The sequence below is a fragment of the Podarcis vaucheri genome, assembly GCF_965113315.1.
Source record: "Podarcis vaucheri genome assembly, chromosome: 14".
Lineage (NCBI taxonomy): Eukaryota > Metazoa > Chordata > Lepidosauria > Squamata > Lacertidae > Podarcis > Podarcis vaucheri.
The window spans coordinates 14,936,966-14,955,574 of NC_138752.1; the positions used below are offsets into that span (position 1 = coordinate 14,936,966).

General features: G+C 42.3%; 2 protein-coding genes across 2 annotated transcripts in view; one reads left to right on the forward strand and one right to left on the reverse strand.

Annotated features, from left to right (window-relative positions):
- Window positions 1–18,609, reverse strand: part of ATP8B4 (ATPase phospholipid transporting 8B4 (putative)) — a 115,165-nt gene that overhangs the window by 16,966 nt on the left and 79,590 nt on the right. Inside the window, exons 17-22 of the mRNA XM_082198321.1 lie at window positions 16,488–16,676; window positions 14,331–14,446; window positions 10,609–10,773; window positions 9,009–9,120; window positions 5,093–5,198; window positions 1,653–1,794 (exon numbers count right to left, since the gene is read on the reverse strand). Coding sequence (XP_082054447.1) covers window positions 1,653–1,794; window positions 5,093–5,198; window positions 9,009–9,120; window positions 10,609–10,773; window positions 14,331–14,446; window positions 16,488–16,676 — 830 coding nt within the window. The remainder of the gene's footprint in view (window positions 1–1,652; window positions 1,795–5,092; window positions 5,199–9,008; window positions 9,121–10,608; window positions 10,774–14,330; window positions 14,447–16,487; window positions 16,677–18,609) is intronic.
- LOC309518517 (normal mucosa of esophagus-specific gene 1 protein-like) overlaps window positions 8,407–18,609 on the forward strand; it is a 139,044-nt gene continuing 128,841 nt past the window's right edge. Inside the window, exon 1 of the mRNA XM_082198922.1 lies at window positions 8,407–8,421. The gene's annotated coding sequence lies outside the window, so the exon portion shown is untranslated. The remainder of the gene's footprint in view (window positions 8,422–18,609) is intronic.

Sequence of the window (18,609 nt, forward strand, 5' to 3'; positions counted from 1 at the left end):
CGGCCAGGGAGGAGGGAGGCTCCAACTGTGTTGCTGGGCTGCCCAGTCCACCCCCCCTCCGGCCTCCTCTCACCAGCCTTGTCCCCTGGGAGCCCCTCCACACCGGGACTGGCGGAAGCCTTGGGCCCTTCCGCCGCCATCCTCCTCCTGAGCATCTTTGCCTGGGGCCTCCCCTCTGCCCTATGCCGCCACTCTCACTAGGCCGTACTGCGGCTGTGCCGCCAAAGGACCCGGATGAGATGGGCAGCCTGGCATAGTCTATGAATTGCTGAGGAGCCTTGAGAGGAGAGTGAGGGCAACCATAGAGAAAACAGTTCAGAGAGAGGAGGAAGAGGAGGAGGCGGAGGCGTGGGCAGGTGTTCCAAGGGCTACAAGGGAAGGACCGCAAGCGCTTCTCCCATAGATTTGTAGTGGTAGACTAGCATAGATGGTCTGATCTGCGGGTTTACTACGGCGCTATTCCCCCCCTCCTCCCGCCCCGCCTGATGGAACTGAGAGCTGCAGATGGAGCACGAGAGAAAAGATACAGAACTGCAGCAGCATCTTCGTAGCTTGGACTTCGTTTTGCGCAAAAAGTGGTTGCTGCTTGTAGCTATTTAATGGCAGTGTTTCATCGGCTGGTGTCTTGAGCAGCAACCTCTGGAAACGAAGGGCTAAAAACTGGCGCTGCTCTCCAAAATTATCTGGTCCCTTTTAAATGGTTGACTAAAATCCCTTATTTTGGCTGCTGGTCCCTTATTTTCAAATCTGTAAGTTGACAGCTATGCTGCTGGGAGATGGAGTCTAACAACATCTGGGATGCAGAAATATAAGTTATATTTGGGGCTCCCTTTGTCATAACTCCTTCTTTTTGGTGCTTCTCCTTGGGTTGAGACCTTCTCCTCATATTCTGTTATTCCAAAGTGCTTAAAGAGATGCTTCTTTTATAAGTGTAAAGGGGAGGGCAAAAAGATCAAAGTGCTTGTAGCAAGTCCCCACCCCCGCCCTACAGAACAAGTTACATTCAGAGTTCAACTGCAGCTTTTTATGGTCTTTGCAATTCAGAAGAGCATTTCAGATATTTGTTCCAAGATCTGGAAGCTTACCAGCGTACAAGAACAGCTATAAAAGTAAGCTTTTCTCGTGTTATGACAAGAACCAGGTTTCTTAATCAAAGCCAAGTGTTTTGGTATCCCTGTAAAAGCTGATATTTAGAGAAACCACTTGAGGCATCTTAATGACATTAATTTGGTACAGTAATGACTTTCAGGTCAGTCTGTGCTCTCAAATAGCAGACATCAGGAATATATTCATCCTTACGCCCTTTTGCCTCTGCCTGTTGCTTTTTTAAAAAATGTAATTTGCAATGACTTGTGATATTCCCCTCATAAAAGTACTTAAACAATACCAGTGGGTCAATTTCTAATCAAGACCGTTAAAAAAATTTTTTTTAAGCTGCACCAAGTTACTAATTTGATTTCCATTACAAAGCCATCCAAAAGTTAAGATGTCATATCTAATTGGTCCTTACAGCTCAGTCAGCCCTTGTGTTTAACTTTCTTGTGAAATAATTTTGGAGTTCGGGGAGGAATCTGTCATGGTTAGAACACCAAAAGCACATGATTATTAGCAGCGGGAAAGAAAGTGGAAAAGTCCAGAAACGACTGACTTACAAGGCTATGTCCATTTATTACTAAGGCATAATCAGAAGCGACAGTTTCTTCCAAGTTTTGTGTTGGTTCTTGGAGCTTTTCATCATAAGCATGTCCCTCAGAAAAGTCCTTGCTGAGCCCCAAAATAAGATCTTTTGCTTTCCTTTAAAAAAAAAAAAAAACAGCATCTATGAAACACATAGTGTGGTGTAGTGGTTAAGAGCGGTAGTCTCGTAATCTGGGGAACCGGGTTCGTGTCTCCGCTCCTCCACATGCAGCTGCTGGGTGACCTTGGGCCAGTCACACTTCTCTGAAGTCTCTCAGCCCCACTCACCTCACAGAGTGTTTGTTGTGGGGGAGGAAGGGAAAGGAGAATGTTAGCCGCTTTGAGACTCCTTAGGGTAGTGATCAAGTGGGATATCAAATCCAAACAACAAACAGATGCTTAGTTGCACAGGAGAAGCCAGAAAGTTGCTTGATATTTTTGTCAAAGCAGTCTCCATCGTGGAAGAGACAAACCTTTGCTCAATTTAAAAATGGCTTGCCTTTTTACCACTAGGAACTGTGGTGAGAGAAAGAGCTAGCAAACATCTAGATAGACCACTTTCTCCCAAATTCACTTTTTTTTTAAAAAAAAAGATTCTAGTTAATGTCAAAGTCCTCAAAGCAAAAACGGTAGAGGATACATACAAGTAAGCACTCTAGTGACATGACTAGATCTACTGAAGGGGGTGGGTTTTGTGTCAAATGGCAGATGGAGGTTCTGCCTGCCAATGGATCTACTCACGAACAACATCCCACAATATTTACACTCATTAGAGTCTTATGTTACTTATATCCTCCATGAGCACATTCACTGTTTGTTCCAATGTCTCTAACACAGGGCTTGAAATGAACTACAGTGGTACCTCGCAAGACGAACGCCTCGCAAGACGGAAAACCCGCTAGACGAAAGGGTTTTCCGTTTTGGAGGCGCTTCGCAAGACGAATTTCCCTATGGGCTTGCTTCGCAAGACGACAGCCCATAGGGAAATATCCGGGACAGCGGGGAAGTGCAGCGCGTCTTCCCCACTGTCCTCGGACCTCCTCCGAAGCCAGGCGGCGGGGCAGGAACACCTTCTGAAGGCGGGCGGGGGGCGAAAGTCTTTGTCCCCCCTGCCTGCCTTCCCAGGGGCTTTTAAATCGCCCCGGACAGCGGAGAAGTCCTCCGCTGTCCCGTGGCGATTTTAAAATGCCGCCCACCAGCATTTTAAGATTGCCCCGGACAGCGGAGAAGTCCTCCGCTGTCCCGGGGTTTTTTAAAATGCTGGGGGTGGGAAGAAAAGCCCTTGTCCCCCCCCCAGCCTTCAGAAGAGGTCCGGGGACAGATTGTCCCCGGACCTGGTCTGAAGGCGGTTTCCCTAGGAACGCATTAATTGATTTTCAATGCATTCCTATGGGAAACCGTGCATCGCAAGACGAAAAACTCGCAAGACGAAGAGACTTGCAGAACGAATTAATTTCGTCTTGCGAGGCACCACTGTAATTCAGATTAACTGATTCAAATCAATTATATCTCAGTTACACCTGAAAGCAGTTTCCATAATTTCTAGGTGCACTGAACATGAATTAAGTTTCTTTTATGGTGGAACGTTGGGGAATTTGATTCAAATTTAATTTTAATTCAATTATACACACGTACACACAGATTGCATTGTATTTAACTCTGTGTTTGATTTGCCCACTGCTTTTACCATTTTTACTTGTCTGAAAAGTGATGCTGCTGTTTATGCTTCAAGATTATAATGGTTGAGGAAAACAAACAAAACAACTACAGATAGGTAGCCGTGTTGGTCTGCCATAGTCAAAATAAAAAAATTCCTTCCAGTAGCACCTTAAAGACCAACTAAGTTAGTTCTTGGTATGAGCTTTCGTGTGCATGCACGCTTCTTCAGATACACTGAAACAGAAGTTGCCAGATCCTTCTATATAGTGAGAAGGTGGGGAGGGGTATTACTCAGAAGGGTGGTGGGAATGGGAGATTGGCAGATAGCTGAGATGAGCCTGTTGACGACTCAAACAAAACAACTGTTCACCTTACACTGTGGTTCTGTGTGTGCATGTGTTGAGTCCCTCCCACCCACCTCCTTAAGTATATTTTATACTTAAAATTTGAAAGGCGGCGGCAGGGGACAAAATGCCAAGGATCATTGGAATGAATCGTGAACTAAACTGTCAATTGAACTGAGGGTGAATTGGAGCTGGCTCCTTTTGAATATGAACTTCTCAAGCACTGCTATTCTTACACTGTTGCGGATGATTATGAGAAATTGAGTTTGAGTTCCTCTGTTGCCAGAAACCCATTTCCGGCAAAAGTGGAAGTGGAACACCAATTAGGGGCACAAACACCTTGCCCAGATGTCCTACTCCACTACCATTTTTTCTCAAGGCATACACAAAGAAAAATATGGTATGATAAAAAAATGTTGGCCACAGCCTCAACAGCTATAGCCAACTTCATCAAATATCATAGAATTAGTTTGAAAAATCCACCATTAAACTATTGAAACTCAATATATTGCATATCAAAGTAAAAGCAAAACTAAAATCTTTTCTAGCTTGTAGCCCCAGCCAACGGCCACTTAAGCCCAAGTCTGTTTTCCAGAAACCAGCAAGTCAGCAATTGCTGGCACAAGGAGAGGGTAGTTTCAGATACTACAGCGTGTGGCAAAAGTTAAATACACACGTGGATTCACAGTTCCAGTTTCCACCAATGTTGTTCTTTCCAAACAAGGAATTTGTGCATTTTGCACATGGAGAAATGTGTAGGCTCTCTAAATGTTTTAAGCCTGCATATCTCCCCATAAAGGATACATGCAATGATACATTCAATGATCAAGCAATGGTTCTTCAACATCAACTTCATTGGACTGGTCATGTTGTGCGGATGTTTGATTATTATCTTCCAAAACAACTACTCTATTCTGAACTTAAAAATGGAAGTGTAATGCTGGTGGTCAACAAAAGAGGTTTAAAGGGTCTCTCAAGGCAAATCTTTAAAAATGTACTATAAACACCGACAACTGGGAAACACTGGCCTGCGAGCGCTCCAGTTGGAGAACAGCCTTTACCAAAGGTGTCATGGGCTGTGAAGATGCTTAAACTCAGGACGAAAGGGAGAAATGAGCTAAGAGGAAGGCACGCTTGGCAAACCCTCACCGTGACCAACTCCTGCCCGGAAACCTATGCCCCACTGTGGAAGGACGTGTGGATCCAGAATTGGCCTCCACAGTCAGGAAGACAATTTTACTCTGCTACAAGTGATCGTCAAAGAAGACGACGACACGCATTTTCCCTTTTCAGCTGAAGGGACACCTGACACCACCTGGAACATTTAGGATTTTCTAGTGAGGAACATGAGAAAAAAGAAACAAATAAGATATTTTGAGTACAACCCAATAATTGCTTTATAATAGTTTTACCTTAGTTCTTCACATACTTCTGCTTTTGTGTGACCCTCTATTATGAAAATCTCATTCATGGCATCAGTAAGCATGTTGCAGGAATAACCAATGTTCATAGCCGTTTCTAAAAAAAAGCAAGAGAGATGGGCAAGATCTCATGAAGGAAGAAGAAAGAAGAATTTGACCTTGGACAACATGAGAACCTGTGCATGTGTTTATCCTGATGGGTGTTATTTCATATATATATATAATTTCAGTAAATGACCAGTAGAGAAGAAAATAAGAAAACAAAGTACATAGAACACAACAAAATATGTTACGTATACTATTAAATGTGGAGTTAAAAACAACGTAAGATTTTTTTTAAAAATGAGAAATATAAAATAATTATATTTAAATAGTTAAAATCAAGGTAAGCTGTTGATAATTCTAAAATTAAGACAAGAGCCTGCACCAACAAGCTATTGCTGCCACACAAAAACTAGTTACCTTGGCAGTGGTCTCTGGAAACTGGTCTGCCAAAAGATAATCGATATAAAACACTTCAGATCTTCCTGATATAGTTTGTAAAATTTGATTAATAAAATGGTGGCGGATATCACAGTAGGAGGAACAATACAATAAGACTTCACTGTCTGTCTGACTGGAGGAAATTCTTATTCACCCCCAGGCAACACAAAGAGTGCTGATCTGTAGCCTAATAATTTACACAGGATGAACAACCACATTCTTTTTGTTTTTATGACTTAAACGGAGCAAGGAAAAAATTCCACCAGTTATGTGTGTGAATCTCCCCCCTCTTGTGAACTAATGGAAAGTGTAAATTCCGAGGGAAGTGTAAGCCAAAAGGCTGCCAAATGGGACCATTTATGTGGCGGGACTCTGTATGCCAGCCCATAAAAAAATACAATGGAATACACGAGAAGGTTGCAAAGTGAAATTCTAACTGCCAGCCTCTCTCCCTTTCCGCTGTGATGATTAACAGAATGAGACAAAGGGAAGGAAGAGGAGCAAGTGTTAGGACAGGTTAAATAATGTCAAAAATAGTTGGCTATCTCAAACCAATCTTAGTCAGTAGTCCCTAATAAATCGTGCCTGTGAGTGCCACAATAAATGGTTGAAGGACTGGTTCACATGTTACTTTGGGTTCAAAGATCTCAAATTCTTTTGCCAGAGTGGGCTATGGATGCCCAGATTTACCAAAGATCCTTCCATGTTGTTGTTTGAGCACAGTGCTCACAGAAGGTGATAGTCAACTAAGGTTTACTCAAAGCAGACCCACTGAAATTAATGTACATGACTAACGTCAGTCCATTCATTTTGTTGGGTCTACCTCTGAGTAGAACTAACTAGTTTAAGTTTGCAGTCTAGATACACTTAAAAGAGAAATGCAGAAATGGCGAGAACAGGGTGTTTATTGATTTTTGCAGCTGCTGTTGAAGTTGCAAAACAATGAACCACGGGACGGAGCAATGGAGAACTTTTGAAACAACAATGGGATATTAGCTCTGCCCAAGGCATGATGGATAGCAGCAACAACCAGGAAGAGATAGACATAATATTTTACAAGGACAGGAAGAAACATCATGGACAGAATAATTGCCACATACAGGAAGGACAAGGATATTGTTTGAATGCTTCACCTGTAGTTTTATCAATCAGTTAATGTGTCAATACAAATGGAAAGCGTGAATATTTCAGTTGTTGTATAAGGGATTGTTATTTTGACTGGAGTGTGATTGAAATTAATAAGATTTTGGAATGCAGAAATAAAGTAAATCATCAAACCATCAATTCTAGCATGCAGGGGGGCACCTAAATTATATCATTTGGCATCTGAATAATTGGTATTAGTAATTGTATTATAATTTGGCATTGTTATAATGAGGCTATTATTGGATTATTGTAATTGAAAAATAATAAAAATTAGTACAGTGGACCCTCGAGTTACATAACTCTGGATATGTAACTTTCGGGTTGTGAACACGGCAACCCCGGAAGTGTATATAAAAAGAATGGGAGTGCCAAAATGAATACCTCAAAAGTCAAGGTTCAAGGACAGAAATCTGGCTGAGTCTGGAATAACCTAGTGAAGTGAAAGGATAAGAAAGAAAGAGGGATTTATATCTAGATGTTAGGATAGAGATGATCAGGAAAACAGGAAGACACAATGAGAGATAAAGGAGGTGCTGTGGGATTGGTGGAAGTCAATGTTTTGTTGTTGTTTTTATAGTGTTTATATTATTAACCTGTAAGATATGGATTTATTGTTGTTTTTTAGTTGTTGTTGCTTTTTTAGTTTTTCAAATGTTGGTTTTTGTGTGTTGTGTATTGTTATTTTTCAATATTTTTCGTGTTGTTGTTGTTGTGTGGAAAATACAAATAAAATTTATTTAAATTTTTTTTTAAAAAAAACTTCCAGGTTTCGCTGTGCGCACGTGCATGGAAGCAGCGCCTCCAGTTACAGACTTTTCAGGTTAACTACTGGCCCCTGGAATGAATTTAATTCGTATCCAGATGGTCCACTGTATTAAAAAGATACACTTAAAAGAGAAATAGACCCTGTTGCTCAAACTCTGCCCTACTCCTCCCTGTATTTTGTTCATATATTGCATTCATAGCAGACCCCTGTTTCCATGGAGCTCATGTCCACACACACACAATACCCTATGTCAGTGGTTTGTAACCAGTGCGCTGTGGCACCCTGGGGTGCCTTGAATGATGGTCAAGGGTGCTGTGGGCAGCTGGCCTCTGTCTCTCTTTCCTTCCCTCCCTCCTCCTCTGCCCTTTTGCATCTCTGCCTCCCAAAGGCTTGCACAGTTGTTTATTGCAGCAGGCCTGGCTATAAGCTCCGCAGGCGAATGATGCCTCTGGGATGCCTCTCTCTTTGGGGCGAGGGGGGGCACCTCAGAGACCAGGCATGGCAGCAGCAGCTGCCCAGGGGACTCCCAAGGAGAGGCGAGAGGAGAGGAGGCTGAGGGAACACTCCACAAGGGAGGGTGTTCAAAAAAGGGCGAGAGGCTGCCAGCTGCGCAGACAAGGGGTGACATAACTGGGCTCCTCAGCCCCACAGGGGTGCCGCAGAAAAAATGAAGTTGGTTAAGGGAGCTGTGGACTCAAAAAGGTTGCCCTATGTGGTGGTTTAGGCTAAGAAATAATGAATAGCCTGTCTTCCAGTGAGCTTCATGTCCAAGTGGAGATTTGAATCTCCTTGGTCCTAGTCTGATACTCTAACCCCATGGTTCCCAATGTGGGGTACACGCCCCACAGGGGGGGGATTTGATTTTTAAGGGGGGCAATTCGAGAATGAGATATTCACAGTTAATGGCCTTTTAGGCTTTCTTCACGTGAATAGGAGTTCACTTTTTGAATAATAAGAATTATATGTCAGAGGGTGGGGTGGGGCATCAGGATTTTAGACATGCTTATGTGGGGCATAGGGACGCGGGTGGCGCTGGGGGTTAAACCACAAAGCCTAGGACTTGCTGATCAGAAGGTCGGTGGTTCGAATCCCTGTGACGGGATGAGCTCCCGTTGCTCAGTCCCAGCTCCTGCCAACCTAGCAGTTCGAAAGCACATCAAAGTGCAAGTAGATAAATAGGTACCGCTCCAGCGGGAAGGTAAATAGCATTTCCGTGCGCTGCTCTGGTTCGCCATAAGCGGCTTAGTCATGCTGGCCACATGACCCAGGAGCTGTATGCCGGCTCTCTTGGCCAATAAAGCGGGATGAGCGCCGCAACCCTAGAGTCGGTCACGACTGGACCTAATGGTCAGGGGTCCCTTTACCTTTACCTTTAGGTGGGGCATGGCCAAAAAATGGCCAAAAAATGCTCTAACCATTGCACCACATGGAAAATAACCACGTTCACTGGATTGAAGCCCTTCTGGTACCCCTCCACAGAGAATCAGTTGATACATAAAACTGAAAACCTACCTTGTTTGTCTCCCGTTAGCACCCAGATCTTAATGTTCGCTAGCGATAAGCATTCAATGGTTTCTGAAACTCCTTCTTGCAATTTATCTTCTATAGCTGTGGCTCCCAATAGCTTCGTGAGGAAGCAGAATAGATAAGTTGAAAAATGTTAACAAACAAGCATGAGCTCTGGGCGACATGTCTTTCATTCCTGATACAATTTCAAACTTCTCAGCATAATGTAAACTCCCATAACAACACTTTGAGTCTTACAGGGATATTTTACCCAGGTCCCTTGTCTCTATATGCGCTGGGGTGGGGACTATTCTGGCTGAGGGGGAGAAAAATGACCAGAGGAGGGGACACCTATGGCACTCAAAAATCCAAAGGTGTCTTTGGGCCTAAGAAGATTAGCACCTCCTGGTTTAGATAATATTGAGCTAGATGGAGCAAAGGTTCGACTCAGTGCAAGGCAGCTTCCTATGCACAGGGATGTCCAACTATCAAGAGACTGCAATCTACTCACTATATAAAAAACTGGCAATGATCTACCCCTTTGGGGGGGGGGTTTCAGGTCACAGTTGAGCTTTTTTTAGGGAGGAAAGTCAAACTTATTGACTTTTGGGGGGAGTTCAGGTCAAAGTTGTTGAGCTTTTCTTAGTTTTAGGGAGGAAATTCAACTTGTTGACCTTTTGGGGGGTTCAGGTCAAAGTTGTTGAACTTTTTTTACGGGGGAAAGAAAAAGTTGTTGACTTTTTTTAAAGAGACATGTCAAATAATGATGAGCTTTCCTTAGGGGGTAAAGGAAAAGGTTGCTCACCAACAGATCAGTCAGGAAACAAACAGCATCACAACGGAGACTCCGTCTTCCGTTCTAGCGATCATGAGCAAATGGAGGGCGGGGCGAGGGGGCGATCACAAAGGAAAAATAGCCCGCGATCGACAGCGATCAACCCAAACCTCCCGGGGATCAACCAGTAGATTGCAATCTCCACGACAGGCTTAGCTCCCCTTGCTCTGTCCCAGCTCCTGCCAACCTAGCAGTCCAAAAGCATGCCAGTGCAAGTAGATAAATAGGTATCACTGTGGTGGGAAGGTAAATGGCATTTCTGTGCACTCTGGTTTCCATCACAGTGTTCCGTTGTGCCAGAAGCAGTTTATTCCTGCTGGCCACATGACCTGGAAAGCTGCCTGTGAACAAACACTGGCTCCATCAGCCTGAAAAGCGAGATGAGCGCCACAACTTCATAGTCGCCTTTGACTGGACTTAATCGTCCAGGGGTCCTTTACCTTTTTTTTTTACCTTTACCTTCTTACATTCTTAACCCAATTTGGAAATAACCTGTGATGCCCTAAATCTGATGTCCTTTTTATTTGTTAAATATTTTCCAGTCCAAGGTTTGCCTAATAGCTCATGCCCATTCTGGACTTTAAAGTGATGATTCAGTGTTTTGGATGTTTATTGTTGTTTTGATTTTTTTAAATGTATTTTAATTGTTTCATTTATCTAAAAGAAATGTCACCTTGATCAATTTTTCTAATGGAAAAGCATCAGGTGGATAGAATAATTAACTCAAGTAAATACACAAAATATTTCCCCCTGCAAGTTGACTTGCAATACCTTCAGGTCTCTCTCAATGCTTTCATATGCTGAAGTGAGCAGTTCATCCCTATTCTCTTGCAAACTGCTGGCCTTCTGATAAACTTCAAGCCACTCCTGAAATTGCTCTTCATCCACATTTTTGTAAGCCAGAACTAAAGTCCGAAGGCCTTCTCCAGCAAACTCCTATTATTTGTCCAGAACAAAAATACATGTTGTAAGATGTGTGCTAATTAAAACAGCCTTTTATTCCACACTCTGCCCTCCCCTCCTTTTAAGTTATGAAGTCACAAAAGATGCTAAATTTCAAGGCAATATCCTAGTTTAAGTTATTTTGATGTGAAACTGCAAAGACTCACCCCCTTCCTATACCTACAGTTCCTTCAAAGCGGAACTTCAATGGCTGATTCTCGTTTTCTGTGAAAAACCTCACACGCAAAATTATGCTTAGTTCAGATCTGGGCTGCTAGGATCCAGATTTCAGCAGTCATTTGGGAAAGCTGAAATCCCAGCAACTTGATTGGTGGAAACTGATTAATGTATTTATTTAATAAATTTCTACCCTACCAGTCTTCCATTCAGGGTTTTCCAGAAGTCAATGGAGACCGACAATGGAGACCAATGACTAGTGAAGCCAAGTAACTCAAGGTTTGTCTTCATCTCCCTCCCTACTGAGTTCTACCAGGGCAAAACTGTCTCCTGTTTGTCCTCGTGGACCAAACTCCACTGCTTCAGTTAGAGAACAGCCCAAAACCATCTTAGCTTCATCAAGGGAGCTGCATCACAAGCAACGCCCTAGGTTTGCAAAGTTAGCTATTGCGGAGGCTGAACTGTGAATCAGGAAGTGATCGGTTCATATATCACCTCTGCCACAAACTCTCTCAGTGGCTTTGGGCAAGCCACTCTCCTTTAGACCTTCCCCACATCTGCAATATGAATATAATAATACTGAATTGATGCTTTTGAATTATGGTGCTGGAGGAGACTCTTGAGAGTCCCATGGACTGCAAGAAGATCAAACCTCTCCATCCTTAAGGAAATCAGCCCTGAGTGCTCTCTGGAAGAACAGGTCATGAAGCTCAGGCTCCAATACTTTGGCCACCTCATGAGAAGAGAAGACTCCCTGGAAAAGACCCTGATGTTGGGAAAGATGGAGGGCACAAGGAGAAGGGGACAGCAGAGGACGAGATGTTTGGATAGTGTTCGCGAAGCTACCAGCATGAGTTTGACTGAACTGCGGGAGGCAGTGGAAGACAGGAGTGCCTGGAGTGCTCTGGTCCATGGGGTCACGACGAGTTGGACACGACTAAACAACAACAACATCTTGCAGGGTGGCTGCAACAACTATGATGAGATAATGTACATGGAGTGCTCTGCACATTGTAAAGTTAGTGATTTCTATCCAAAATATTTTTTATTTTGTTTTATTTATTGACTTTATATACAGTGGTACCTTGGGTTAAGTACTTAATTCGTTCCGGAGGTCGTTCTTAACCTGAAACTGTTCTTAACCTGAAGCACCACTTTAGCTAATGGGGCCTCCCGCTGCCACCGCGCCGCCACTGCACGATTTCTGTTCTCATCCTGAAGCAAAGTTCTTAACCCGAGGTGCTATTTCTGGGTTAGTGGAGTCTGTAACCTGAAGCATATGTAACCTGAAGCATATGTAACCTGAGGTACCACTGTACTGCTCTATAACTGGGGGTCTCAGGGAAAATCAAGTTTATCACAGAATAAAATCAAGATAGAAAACCACAAAACACCTAATAAAAATAAAAACAGAAACCCAATAACTCCCCCACACACAAACAAACACATTTTAAAAGGGCATAGGATGTAAATTGGATCAACCGAAGGCCTGGTTAAAGAGGAACTTTTTTGCCTGGTGCCAAAAAGGTATATAATGAAGGGGCCAGGCAAACTTCCTTGGGGAGAGCATTCCACAGACAGGGAGCCACTGCGGAGAAGGCCCCGTTCTCGGGCTGCCACCCTCTGCACCTCTCAAGGAGGAGGCACATGAAGAAGGGCCTCAGAAGATGATCTCAGCGTCTGGGTAGGTTCATATGGAAAGAGGCGGTCCTTGAGGTATTGCGGTACTGAGCCGTTTAAGGCTTTATAGGTCAAAACCAGCACTTTGAATTGGGACTGGACACTAATTGGTAGCCAGTGCGAGTCAGACCAGGATCGGTGTAATATGCTCAAACCGTCTTGCTCCGGTGAGCAACCTGGCCGTTGAATTCTGCTAACTCACACATTCTGTTAGTGCAATGATTTCTGCTTGTGCAACAAAACCTTCCTCCAACTCTCCTCCCTCCGTCTGCCCCCTAAATCTGTTTGGGAGGTATCAACAAAGCCTTGGGAGCAGGTTTGGGGAGGGTGCATAATGCATGCAGGGAAATGAGAGGGAATTAAGTTTCCATTGTGCAAGCATAAACCCTTGTGTTAACAGAATATTGGCATTGGATACCACTTATCATTACTACTATAACTATTTCCTAAACATAAGAAACCTAATCTGAACTTGACAAATAGTATGTGAAAACTACACAAAGCAAAACACACACACACACAAAAAAAAACCAAAGTCATGCATACAAATGTAAAAATCTGAACATCTGGTGCGTTAAATGCTCAGAGATGCACGCCAGCTAATTTAGACCTTCTTCTATTGTATTTCCATTATAAAATTATGAATTCCCATAAACACCCATTCCTTATTTCTCGAACGCTGAGGTTTATTGTTCTGACAACAGTAATTTCACTTGGAGCCATCTTATAAACTGCAAATAGCAAGTCATTTTGTTTTATTATCCAAAATATATTTTGGCTAATTTAGATATAAACAGTATGAATTTCTTTCAAAACCCAGCAAATTTGGCTTTTGCTATGAAAATTGCAAACACATTGGATTTTGACCTTGCCGAGCTGAAAATGTGAATGGTTTATAACACTCTATTAACATTTTTAGCATTTCTTCTTGTAGTATTCAAAATTAAAAATTATAAGAAAAGAGGAATCTGAACAAGGTAAAATATTATGGGCTAGAAAAAAGCCACAGAATCAATTTAGCTGACTATGAAAACATGAGATGTCTGGAAGAGTTGTTCTGTTTTCACATAAATCTATTCCATAAACTTTGTTGGGTCACTGTAAGAAAATTCAAGGTCTCTATATTTTAAATGCCAGAATCAAAATGTTTGTGATTTTAACCTTCATTAAAAAAAAATTCCTGGAGAAGATTAAAACAAAGCCAAAAGAGCTCCATTACAGAGGAAAAAAATGGTTCTGTTTGTAACCAATATTACTAAATCCACATATTGTATACTAAATGTCGAAGGCTTATTTTGGTTATAGAATTGTGGAATGGTTCATGTTAAATGTAGACACTTCCCACCCCGGTCAGAAGTAATACGACCCAAAGATATTTTACCATCAGTTTGGGTGAAGCATGCCAAAGTTTTTTCATTTATACTTAATACAGTGGTACCTCAGGTTAAGTACTTAATTCGTTCTGGAGGTCCGTTCTTAACCTGAAACTGTTCTTAACCTGAAGCACCACTTTAGCTGCTGCTGCGTCGCCGGAGCACAATTTCTGTTCTCATCCTGAAGCAAAGTTCTTAAATTGAGGTACTATTTCTGGGTTAGTGGAGTCTGTAACCTGAAGCGTATGTAACCTGAAGTGTATGTAACCCGAGGTACCACTGTAAATCCCTTGCATTGGCTTCTAAACAATATGGACCTACCGCAAGATGGTCTGATGTTAAAGACTTGAGAGATTTGCTAGATGGATGAAGCCTTTCATATAAAATAGTATCTGCTCCCTTTGAGTAAAGCCTTATCTGTCCATCGGGGTTTCGAACTGGAAAATGAACAAAAATAACTGTGAAGATTTTATGATTACCGTGGTGTGCGGAATATTGCATCGATCAGTTCATAAAGGCGGCTAAAAAGTCACCATCTTCTATTCTTAATTTTCCTTCTTAGAACAGAAATTTTAATCAATTCCCACAAGGGGTTACTCTAAGGCAGGGCTGGGTACGCTACTATCTAAAGGAACAACCCGCCCCCCACCAAAAAAGACCATTCAGTTCAGAAACTAAAATTACCTAACTGCACCGTTGCAGTTTGATATGGTGCAAAGTTGTAGTGTTACGTGGTGCTAATTTACTGCTGTTAATGGAACTTTCTCGATGTCGGGGGAAGAGAGGACACCAAGAAACAAGGGTGGGGTATATTTTGAGCCAGGCCAGTGTACAAGGATGCTTCCCACTGTCAGGATAAACAAAGCAGCGGTTGGTTTACACAGAAGAGTCAGAGCTTGGCTCAGTATGGCAGTTTTCACTCTATAGGCTATTTTTACACTTTGTTCTTTAAACACCACCAGCCATCAATTTGAAAGGAAGATTTCTCAGTCGTGACAGTTCACTTGTATAGTTTATATCCTTAGGATAATTATCCAAACTTTTTCTTTCTTTTTTAAGGAAAGAACGACAACAAATGTGAGGGGTTTTATTATGTATTTATTATCCGTAAGAGATGACTGTCACTTCTCTGCTATCACAATTTGGATAGCAGGGGAAAGCTTCCAGCATATTGATAAGAAAGTAATATGTCTTATATTATTATTTAACCCATGTGAATGATGTTTGCCCAGCTGATGTTTAAAGGCTTCCATGATCCCAGTGGTGGGATAAGAAACATCTGATGTGTCGCCTTTTTGTAGCCAAAAAGTCATTGGGTTTTATTCAGTGTAGTGCTAAATGAAAGTCACTTAATGGTATACTTGTTCCACCAGCAAACTTTTTGCACCAGCAGAACATTGTTGCGCAAGAGAATCCATAAGCAGGTTTCTGGTAACTTTGTGATGCTTAATGTGCAACAATCAAGAGCATCTTTGGGTCCCACTATGGCTTATATTATTAAAAGGGATCAAAATATTTAAAATGGATATGCATGGCAACTGGCTAGGCCTTCTCCAGAAACAGCAACTACACGGTTTAATTGATGAGGCTTTATTTTGTATTTTATAAGGTAAAAAAGGTAAAGGACCCCTGGACGGTTAGGTAAAGGTAAAGGGACCCCTGACCATTAGGTCCTGTTGTGGCCAGCTCTGGGGTTGCGGCACTCATCTCACTTTATTGGCCGAGGGAGCTGGTGTACAGCTTCCGGGTCATGTGGCCAGCATGACTAAGCCGCTTCTGGCGAACCACAGCAGCGCACGTCTAGTCAAAGGCAACTACGGGGTTGCGGCGCTCATCTCGCTTTCAGGCAGAGGGAGCCAGCATTTGTCCACAAATGGCTTTCCGGGTCATGTGGCCAGCAGGACAAAACCGCTTCTGGTGCAACGGAACACCGTGACAGAAACCAGAGTGCATGGAAACGCCATTTACCTTCCCGCCGCAGTGGTACCTATTTATCTACTTGCACTGGCGTGCTTTCGAACTGCTAGGTTGGCAGGAGCTGGGATAAAGCAACAGGAACTCACCCCGTTGCGGGGTTTTGAACCGCTGACCTTCTGATTGGCAAGTGGTTTAGACCACAGCGCCACCCACGTCCCTATTTTATATTCAAATGCTGACTACTATGAGAACACTTGTTGGAGAGTGATCTACAATAACAACAACACAGCCCTGTCTTGTTCCTACCTCTGTTGCCACCAAGTAATGCTACTCCAATAATGGCAGCCCCACTCCTTTGTCTCTTGAAACAGATGGATGCCAACAGTTCCCAGCCAAGTCAAGCCCTTCCCAACCTCTTTCATACAAACTAGGATCACACTGCTCTCATGTCATGCGCTGAGCGGGGGAATCATTCCTGGGGAAGTCAATGCTCTGTTTCCGCCAACATGCTTTCAAAATACAAATATAAAACAAGGGGGAAGGGGGATTTGCATTCGGTACCTATCACAGACATTCTTTTCCTGGTGTTATTGAAATCCAAAATTGCCAACAGCTGGTAAGTGACAACTTTTCCCATTTCTTCCACTGTGATGGTCTTAGGAGTTCGAGACTTGAAGATGAAACCAAAGTTCCTGGCAGCAGTCACTAGAGCGCCTTCGTCTGGTGATTGTGCTTGGTAAATCAATTCATCTAAAAGAAAAAGAAAGAAAACTCAGCCACTGTTAAAGAACACAAAAAACAATTTAAAAAAAAATTATTTTAAAAATTATTTATGCACTGCTATTTCATTAAATATCAACATGGCACCTTCTCTATTGCTGTTTTGCTGACATTCCTCTTTCAACCTGCCTTCTAAAAAATGTATCCCAGTTGGTATCTATCTCGTAACAGATTTTATGCATGTGCTGTTGTTTTAAACTGTTTTTTTTTATATATGGAATTATGTAACCGTTTTTACATGTGCAACTGTTTTAAAATATGTTTAATAGAGTGGTACCTTGCGTTACAGGCACTTCAGGTTACAGAAGCTTCAGGTTACAGACTCCGCTAACACAGAAATAGTACCTTGGGTTAAGAACTTTGCTACAAGATGAGAACAGAAATCGCGCGGCGGCAGCAGGAGGCCCCATTAGCTAAAGTGGTACCTTCCGGTTAAGAACGGACCTCCAGAATGAATTAAGTTCTTAACCTGAGGTACCACTGTAGTGGTATTTATTGGTTAAGGGAAAATGCATTCAAGAATAACCATACAGGAAATGAAACATTATCCCCCAAAAACCAAACTATTTAATAGATTAAAAAAATGGACTTAAGAACCTACTACTGACAGAGTTACCTGGGGTGAGGGACTAATTATTAAACCACTCTGGGAATTGTATTTTTTTATATATATATAATATTTATTAAGATTTTTTAAAACACACATAAAATTATAAAATACAGTTCACACAACTAACAATTTAAAGAAAAATAAAAAGAGACATAAAAGAAAAAGAATGATTAGATATAGATAAAAATAAAAACAAACATAAGAAGTTTAAAGTTTAAAATTTATTCCATCCTTCAATCTCCTTTATCTCATCACCTTAGTTCTTTGACCCCCTCACACCTCCCCTTTTGTATTCCCATTTAAAGAGTCCTTTCAGCAAATCCTTACCCTCTGTCCTTTTTCATAACTCTACTTCGTCACCTATTGTAAATATAGATTTCTAAGTATTAACAATCTATGCTTACATACACTTAAAAAAACTTTTAACCAATACCACTTATTTTCCTTCCAACGTCTCTTTAACTTTCCTTAATTTTACAGTGTTTCTGCAAATAATCTTTAAATTTCTTCCAATCCTCTTCCACCGACTCTTCTCCCTGGTCACGGATTCTGCCAGTCATTTCTGCCAGTTCCCCACTCTGGGAATTGTAGCCCTGCAGGGGGAATAGGAGGTCTCCTCACAACTTTCAGCACCCTTCACAAATGACAGTTCCCAGGATTCCTTCAGGAAAGCTGTAACTGTTTGAAGTGCCACTCTGGCGTGCCTCCAGGAGAAAGGGCAGGATATACATTAAAATAATAATATTGTTGATGGAGATGGGGCTTCAGTCGGCTAAAGCCCACCTTTATGGGCACATAAAGTTTGACCAAACTGCGGGAGGCAGTGGAAAACAGGAGTGCCTGGCATGCTCTGGTCCATGGGGTCACGAAGAGTCAGACACGACTAAACGACTAAACACCAACAACAACAAATGGTGGTGTCATGTACTGAAGTTCTCACCCTGGGCCAGCAGGGGGATACTGTAGATAGTTTTCACTCAGGTCCACATATGCAAATAAGGGGTTGAAAGTGACGTTCAGTGATTGGATAGTTACAGAAAATGGTTACTGTTGCGTTGTAGTGGAGCTCTATATAAGCAGGCTGGCTGAACCCTTCAGTTCAGTTCTGTTCTGGCCTGTGAATAAACAAGAGCTGTTTGAAGAATTGCTGTGTCGTCTGATATGTTCCCCCACAACTTAACAGGTCACATTTCCATATATGTGTTACAATCACTTGAAGGGCATGTCACTATAAGAGAACTGCAGTTGCTTCCAGCCAGAGGCTTTGAGGGAAATGACTGAAAATGACCAGAG